Source organism: Nicotiana tabacum, chromosome 6, assembly GCF_000715075.1.
Source record: "Nicotiana tabacum cultivar K326 chromosome 6, ASM71507v2, whole genome shotgun sequence".
Classification (NCBI taxonomy): Eukaryota; Viridiplantae; Streptophyta; class Magnoliopsida; order Solanales; family Solanaceae; genus Nicotiana; species Nicotiana tabacum.
This window is the reverse complement of record NC_134085.1, coordinates 145,298,791-145,307,892: the sequence shown is the minus strand read 5'-3', so window position 1 is coordinate 145,307,892 and position 9,102 is coordinate 145,298,791. Positions and strand designations below refer to the sequence as shown.

General features: G+C 30.9%; 1 protein-coding gene across 1 annotated transcript; it reads right to left on the bottom strand.

Moving 5' to 3' along the window:
- Positions 1-701: 701 nt before the first annotated feature.
- LOC107773566 (protein NLP4-like) lies at positions 702-1,600 on the bottom strand. The gene is made up of 2 exons (XM_016592967.2): positions 1,496-1,600; positions 702-1,296 (listed from the first exon to the last, which is right to left on the bottom strand). Exons 1-2 carry the CDS (start codon positions 1,576-1,578, stop codon positions 702-704), a joined length of 678 nt encoding a protein of 225 aa, XP_016448453.2. The 5' UTR covers positions 1,579-1,600.
- Between the last annotated feature and the right edge of the window lie 7,502 nt (positions 1,601-9,102).

Sequence of the window (9,102 nt, the reverse complement as noted above, 5' to 3'; positions counted from 1 at the left end):
CTTGGCTAGCAGAACTCTCTTTTAATTAGGAGTTTCGGACAAGGGAGAGGAATACATGTAAAGACAAATCAAATACCACATAATATAACTAAAATTTAACATTAACATTAGTAGCACTACTTTGTAGTTAGGGCCTGATCTGAAATTAGGCTCCCTTAATAGTTCGTACAGACGTTAGGAAGAGATTTAATCGTTCCAACGTAATAACTTCAATCGATAGAAAACCTAAAACACTAATCTAAGGGGAATTAAAGAAGAAATTAAAAGCTAAAAGCAGCCATTCCGGCCCTTCTTTTCTTGTAATTAGCCTTAAAACAGGTTTGACGCAGCTTCTTGGTTCTTTCAGTTAGCTCCATTTCAGGTACTTTCTCTAGCATTCTTTGGTGCTCTTCTAGCATCTCTACTTCACTTGTCAGTCCCATTTCCTGCATTAATTAAATATGATATCACTACTAAAAATCACATGTTTACCGACGCAATTTACCGATAGATGTCCGTCGGTAACAAGGCTTTACCGACAGAAGTCGGTCAGTAAGTGGTTGGTAGGTAAATCCTTCCTCGGTAAAATGTACCGACAAAATCCATTAGTAAATTACCGACGGACCCCATCGGAAAGCCATCGGTACATTTCTGATAGCAGTTGGTCAAATAATTTATTGGTATATACCAAACAACCAATAATTAACTTAATAAACCACAAATTAACTCTTAATTAGTACAAAAACTTTATTAGTATTAACACGTACCTTAACGCTATCAATGAGAGTCTGCAAACTCTTAATCTTACGATGAGGCCATCGCATGATATTAAGTTCCCTACATCTTTTCTTCAACACTGTCAATCCAACTCTCAACTCCTTGGCTGCTTTGTTTATTGGTACATGAAAATACCTCTGTATCTCATCCAATTCTAAGGTATCACTCTTCTTATGCCTTCCATTATTATTTCGCTTCCTAATTAACTCCTTATTATTAGTTCCACTGCTAAATTCTATTTCTCCAACTGTATAGTCGTAGTAGTTCTTATCCTGCATATGAACTTCATTTCGAGCACTTGTCACGTTTTGACATTCCTCTAAAGGACTAAATGTCATGTTCTGCGGAATGTCTTCTTGAAATGGAGGTAGTCTGACGTCTAACGTGCCCAAATCTTGACATATTTCTTCCAACTCTTTAAGCTCAAAAAATGGTAAATTATTGTTTTGAAGATCGTTGGGAAATTGAAAGGGATCAAAGTACTCAAAGTTGAATAAACCTCCATTGGACAATATTCTTGAATCTTGTTGTTGCCATGTTCTATCCAAAAACAAGAAAAACACAAAAGAATACATAAATGTTAGTCGATACAATATGTATATTAAAGACCTATATTTAGTTCTTTCTTTTCCTTAAACACAAATTTGCATGCATATTGATGCTTTGAAATTTTTCTCACCAATATTGCACCTCAATATAAATCAAGATCATAACAACTAACTTGTTTTATGTTACTTACCCGAAAGGGGGAGGAGCGTGTTCTGAATATAACCAATCGAATTGATCATTTTGGTTTTCCAGCGTTAGAACATGAGAATCCATAATTGGAAAAATTTAGGGGAGATGGCGGCTGAAGAGAGAGTCAAGAAATTGAAAAGGCCAGCGGGGGTATATAAATTGGAATTAGAGGGAGAATAAATGAGTGATAAATAAATTGGAGTTCGTGCGAGTGGATTATGGGAGTTACAATGTATAGAAATTATGGGTTCTAATTAATGACCACGGGTTTTACATATGAATTAGTGTAGAAAAGAAAATGCGCTATTTATTGTACGTTGATATGATTAATTGTGGGACACGAATGTCTTCATCCTAAAATACATCTACATACATTTATTGTGTGCTTTATATGTGTGTTTACACTAGCAATACATGCATGCATTGGTTATGTAAATGTGATTTACACTTCTATTGGACCAGGAAAAAAATTGTCCACAACGTAAAAAAAAAAAAAAAAGAGTTAAACGTACATATACCGTGAAATATCTACCACTAAAATGTATATATACACCGTGAAATATCAGTGCAAATTAAATAAATTACACTATCAGGTTACCTAATTAATGATATCTACAACTTAAAATGTGGGATTTGTAATCTTGAATATGATAGATTACATCTTACAACATGTGAAGATGATGTGATTCTATAAAAATTCCTTATTTGATGTATATAGCTTAAATTTTCAAAAAAAAATATTATAACAGCATATATGTCGTCTACATTAAGTCTAACTTGTTTGTCTAGAAAATAAATAAATAAATTGCTTTAATAGGTAAAAATAAACTGATAGTGTAAGAAAACATTAAGTTACGAGTCTATTCAAATTAAATCCTTACTTCTATTATGGTAATTCTAAAAATTAGACTGCCGAAGATTCTTCTTAATTTGGATGGGTCGTAATGAACTTATCCTAATTGGTAATTGATGTATGAATATGAGTGCATGGTCAAAAGTATTGGGATTTACGTAGATGGAAGTTACAAATACAATTAATTAATCAAGTGTGAGGAGACTATATTATTAGGAATAAGGAACACAATGAATGGACTCAAATGCGTTCACAAAAACATTTAAGTTCATCCGTACAGCTTGGTTTTAGGGTTTTTTCATGGGTTTTTTTCTCTAATCCAATTAATCCTATGAGTTATATCTGAAACTCTTTCACTGATAAGCCCATACTTTGGAGCTTGGCCCAAACCCAGATTTTGTATGGGCTCTCTCCCTCTCTCCCCCTCTCTCTCTCTCTCGCGTTTTTTTTTTTTTGCGAAAATGACATTGTATAGTCGCTCTCAAAATAATAGCCGAAAGAATATATACTTTTTTTTTGTGTGTGTATATATACACACACACACACATTATGTATGTTATATACAAAAATTATACAAATTTTATACTTTTTCGGCTACCGAATATAAATAGTTTCTGGTGTGGGCTAAAATTAAAAAAAGCCCGTTTTCTTTCTTCTTCTTTTTTTTTGGAGGGGATGGGGGGTAACTATATATATAAGTAATTTTCAAAGTTTTCAGTAAGGTTTTCGGGTTTCCCGAAAGGGAAATCTCTCTCCTATAAGCATGTAAGTTATTCATCTTTATCTAAATTATGTTTCTGATAAACATTACCCCAGTTTGTATTTTACTAAATCTATGATTGTTAATTAGTTTGTATTTTACTGTTCTTATGATTATTAGTTAACACTATGTCTGTACATTAAATTATTATAGAACACTCTTAGTATATGGTTAGCTTCCCAATTTCTTAACAACTATGATGGATTAACCTGTAAATTCCTAGGAAAAAACTGGTTAAAAAACCCAATTAATGAAGAAAGGGTATAAGTGTTTAACCATGGCCAGGGTGAGGTTAAAGAAATAGAAGTTAAGAAAAGGGTAAAATCTTTAAACGATTGGGAAGAAGAGATGAACAGAGTAAAAAAAAAGAGTTACGGGGTAATATCAGTTCATAATTTAGCTAATATGTTAACTTTTCAAGTCTATAGAATAAGAGAGAGAGAGAGAGAGAGAGAGAGAGAGAGAGAGAGAGAGAGAGAGAGAGAGAGAGAGTACCGAGTAGGATTTTCACAAATATAAGATTTAACTGAAAAGAATTTTACTATTAATGTCCAATAACCGCAACAACTACACCCATCCAGAAAGTTTTGCTAGAAGCCTTACTCAAAATTTAGAAGAATTTATAATAGACATAGATAGTGGATTCTATTCTATAATAGATCTAGCAGTACATTTTATCTACCTAGAACAAAATAACAGCAGTTGTTTAGATAAATATAGAAAACAACTATACTTAATATCGGAAATATTCAGATATCATCAGTCAATCTACTCCCACTACCAGAGAAGAAGGTTTCAAAGAAGGAGAAGAATATACTACTAGAAAATTTTTATCGTCTTTTATTGTTTCGTCTTTTATTGTTTTTAACTCTTTTATATTTTTAACCCTTTTATATTGGTATCAGAGCAAGAAGATTTTAGGACCAAACAGTTTATGAAACAATTATTGTTCGCTAAATATATAAGTTATCATCAACATCTGATATATATTAGCTATAAGACCATTAGAAACTATAAAAATATATAAGAATATTAGAATTAGAATTAGATAATTTTAATACCAAGGATTTTCAGAATTTCCTTTTTCATGAAATAAAAAGAACAAGTATTGAAATACAAGAGGAGAAAAATTATATTCAAACAACTAGAAATAAGATAAAATATATTCCACTAGGGTAAACCATATGTTAAGACAACATCCTATAGCCAAAGAAATAGCTTTTAACTATTGGCTTTTAAGAAGAGATATAATCAGAAGAGAAGAGCTAAAGAAAATACTAAAAGAAACTAAAACACTACTATCATCAACTTTAGAACTAGCTAAACAAATAGGAGAATCAGATTCCAAAATAAATAGAGAACAAAGTTATATAATTAAAAGAAGTATTAGTTTAGAAACTATATCAGCTTTAGAGTGGAAATACAAAGTATAGAAGGAGAAATATATTTACAAAATCAAAGAATAAAGTTTTTTAAGAAAAGAAAAATTTGGATACCCTTAAGATAGACAATATAGCTACCTTAAGAAACCTAGAATATTTAGATTTAAAAATATACCCAGAAAAGAAGTATAAAATAGTAAAAGATAATACGGTAATTAAGTGTAATTTTAGCAGTGGAGAACATATATTACATAGCGAAGACAAACAATATAATACAATAGTAGATTTAATAATAAATTTTGGAGAAAAAACACAAGAAAATAATAAAAATTTAATAAGAACACTAGAACTAGTAGAAGCGTTTCAAATTAAACAGAAAAAGACTCTAGAGAAATTAGAACAAAATTTAGACTTCATAAAATCACAAGAACTAGAAATAGACAGAAAAATACAATATCTAAATAATAAGTTTAATCTAGAAAAAATACCTACGAAAAACGAAATAGAAAAATTAATTAAAACTATTACTGAAAAACCTCAGGAATTAGAAATACAAACGACCAGGCTAATAGAAAGAACAACAGATCAAGTAGAAGTACTAAAAAGTGAAATAAGTGTTTTAAAAGAAGAAATAGACAAAATAAAAGAAATAGCTCTTTCATGAGTGATATAGAATTAGATCCAACATATGAAGAAGCATTAAAACTTACAGAAAGAATTTAACTCAACCCAGAAGGACTAACTAGTTATATCCCTCAAGGAAAGGCAGATCAAACAATAATAAAACAAAATAATACTTTAATAATATTACTTCTAGAAATTAATAAAAACTAGATAAAATTATTAAAGAAAAAGAGATAAAAACAGAAATCCTAAAGGTTGACGATCTAATAGAACAATTAAAAAGAAAGATCAAGAGTAAGTTTTTCAGATAATAGAATAGGCAATAATATGTTAGCAGGAATCTTAACTAGAAAAAGACAAGATGACAATCAGAAACTAGATGAAATAATAGATATAGACAAAGACATACAAATTTTTCAGCAGAATCAACTAAGGTTACTAAATCCGAAAATATTATATAATACAGGGTATTTTTCAAATAATTCTCAACTATATAGACATTATAGAGAAGAACAATTATCAGCTATAGGAAATAAAGTAGCTACATTAAATTTAATAAATCCAGACTCAGTAAAACAAATAAAGAACTATAAAAGGAATTTAATGCATATGGGATTAATAGTAATCGGATTAAAAGGATTAACTAGAAAAAACTTAGGAACTAAAGTATTAGTAGTAGTATATGACGACAGATGGTCAGATCAAAAGAAATCCATACTAGGTTTAACAGAGGTAGACATGACAAACAATGGAGGAATATTTTATATCAGCCCAGATTTTATGATAAATGTAGCAGAATTTGGAAAAATTATTAAATTAGGAATACAGACGAAAGGATATGAAGAAATGAATAATGGAAATAATTTATTAATATGTGTAGGTTTCATCGGAAAAATGGCAACAAGTAGTAATACAAGATTTAAAATTAAAGTAGACGATGTAGTCGAGGTAATGGGAAATAAAGGAATAAAACTAATAAAACCTATCAAAATAAATCCAGAAGAATATGCTGGACTAGATGGAATTTAGAAGACTTTGCAAAACCAAAAATATTTAAGCCAGAATCTCATTTAATGTACACAAACTCAAAAGGAGAAACCTCAATTAGATTTACTAATTACAATTATTCTACCCAAAAAGAAATAGACGATACAATGGAAAGCACAATAGAAGATACTGATACTGAGTTTATGAACATAGAAGTAATACCAGATGAATTTGAAGTAGATATAGCATTAGAAAAAGCAAAAAAACTAGTTAAGAAAAATAAAACTCAGACTTTCCAGTGTAAAGGATGTAAACTTAGAAAGCTAACCTTAAGCGAAGTAGAAGAACACTTTAAAAAATGTGAATTAAGAACAGATAATTGGGGATATAGAAAAGAAGAGATTTTACAGAAAAAATCAGAGAAAATAGATAAATATTTTGATGAAATACAAGATAGTTATGAAGAAACAGAAACAGAATCCTTAATAAGCCTAAAAGAATTGATGGAATCAACTAGTTCTAGCCCAAGCCCCTTCCAAAGAACAACCTATCAAAGCATAGTAGATACTAGCACTAGCACAGGGAATGTACCTTGACAAAGAGTTTACAGAATAGATCAAGAGACGGAAATAGAAAATGTAAAACCGTCAGGAAAAAGAATGTCTATAGAAGAACCTATAAGACTACAAGAAGGAGGAAGAAAGGGTAAAATATTAAATATAGCAGCTCATGATCCACAAATGTGGAACTCAGTAATAGACCTATGGAAAAGAATAGTAGTAGCACATTTTATAAAAACTTATAATGATACAGATGCAGAAACAACGTATAAATATATGGAAACTTTCTTAGGAGAATCAACTAAAGGCCTATGGGAAGCCTATAAAACAGAATTCCCACAAGATTTCCAAATGTTAATAGCAATGGGAGCAAATCCTTATAATTTTACAAATAAGATACATAGTTTAATAACAGGAGAAGATCCAAATAGTGGATTAGTAGTATTACAAAAAAATATTTTAATAAAACAAGAACAATTAAGTATAAGTAGTTGGTTTCATATAAAAAAGTTTTAAAATGATTATTTTTACTATTGTACTATAAGCGGGAATGCTTTCGATCAGAATTTGAAGTTCTCTTTTGTTGAAGAGAACAAAAGAGGAAAAAGGCTTCTGGACCAAAATATAACCCAAGCAAGAAGCGGTTCAGTGGAAATTGGTACAACTGTGGAAAAGCCGGACACAAATCTACGGAGTATCGTGATCCGAAGAAAGACAAGAAGAAGGGTCAAGCAAACATGGTTGAAAAGCATGATGATGTTGATGACTTATGTGTCATGCTTTCCGAATGCAACTTGGTGGGCAATCCTAAAGAGTGGTGGATTGATTCTGGAGCCACTCGCCATGTTTGTGCTGTTAGAGAAGCTTTTGCTACTTATGCTCCTATTGGACCCGATGAGATGCTTTCTATGGGAAATGCTGCAAAGGCCAAGATTGAAGGATGTGGGAATATATTTTTCAAAATGACTTCCGGCAAAGTGGTAACTTTGAACAACGTCCTTCATGTTCCCGAGATTAGGAAGAATTTAGTCTCTATTGGACATCTTGTTAAGAATGATTTTAAATGTGTTTTTGTTTCCGATAAGGTTGTAATAAGTAAGAACGAAATGTTTGTAGGAAAAGGTTACCTCACTGAGGGCCTTTTAAAGATGAATGTAATGGTTGTTGAAAATAATAATAAAATTTCATCTTGAATCAAATGAATTATGGCATATACGTTTGGGTCATGTTAATTATAAAACATTGCGAAAAATAATTAATTTGGAAGTATTGCCTAAATTTGAATGCAACAAATCAAAATATCAAATATGTATGGAATCTAAGTATGTTAAATATCCTTATAAGTCAGTTGAAAAGAATTTAGATCCTTTAGACTTAATTCACACAGATATTTACGATATGAAGTCAATACCATCTCACGGTGGAAAGAAGTATTTCATAACTTTTATTGACGATAGTACTCGATATTGCTATGTTTACTTATTTAATAGTAAAGATGAAGCAATAGACGCATTCAAACAATACAAAAATGAAGCTGAAACACAACTTAACAAGAAAATCAAAATGATAAGAAGTGATAGGGATGGTGAATATGAATCTCCTTTTGAACAAATATGTTTAGAATATGGAATTATTCATCAAACAATGGACCCTTACACGCCCAATCCAATGGGATTGCAGAAAGAAAGAATCGTTCATTAAAGGAGATAATGAACGCATTATTGATAAGTTCTGGTTTTCCACAGAACTTGTGGGGGAAGTCATTCTTATGGCTAACCGAATACTAAATCGAATACCCCATAGCAAAATACAATCCATTCCATATGAAAAATGGAAAGGAAGGAAGCCCAACTTGAATTATTTTAAAATATGGGGGTGTTTGGCAAAAGTGCAAGTTCCTAAACCCAAAAGGGTAAAAATAGGACCGAAAACCGTTGATTGTGTTTTCATAGGATATGCGACTAATAGTAAAGCATATCGATTTCTAGTTCATAAATCAGAAAATCCTGACATTCATAATAATACTATTATAGAATCAGATAATACTGAGTTCTTTGAAAATATATATCCGTATAAAAAGGAATGTGAGTCGATTGGTGAAGGATCTAAATGACCTCGGTAAGAAACAAAAGAAAGTACACTTAACCAGGAGGATCCGAGATGTAGTAAACGTCAAAGAAAGTCTTCTTCATTTGGACCAGATTTTGTGACTTTCTTATTGGAAAATAAGCCTCAAACATTTAAAGAAGCTATGTCTTCTTCAGAATCATTGTTTTGGAAAGAGGCAATCAATTGTGAAATAGAATCCATACTGAACAACCATACATGGGAATTGGTTGATCTTCCTCCTGGAAATAAACCGTTGGGTTCTAAATAAATCTTAAAGAGAAAAATGAAAGATTATGGCACTATTGAAAAATTTAAGGCAAGACTTGTGGTCAA

Excerpts from the sequence above, each read along its gene's own strand:
- LOC107773566 (XM_016592967.2), bottom strand. The coding sequence starts at position 1,578 with ATGGATTCTCATGTTCTAACGCTGGAAAACCAAAATGATCAATTCGAT. Across the intron at positions 1,297-1,495 it reads CACGCTCCTCCCCCTTTCGG|AACATGGCAACAACAAGATT; the intron begins GTAAGTAACATA and ends GTTTTTGGATAG.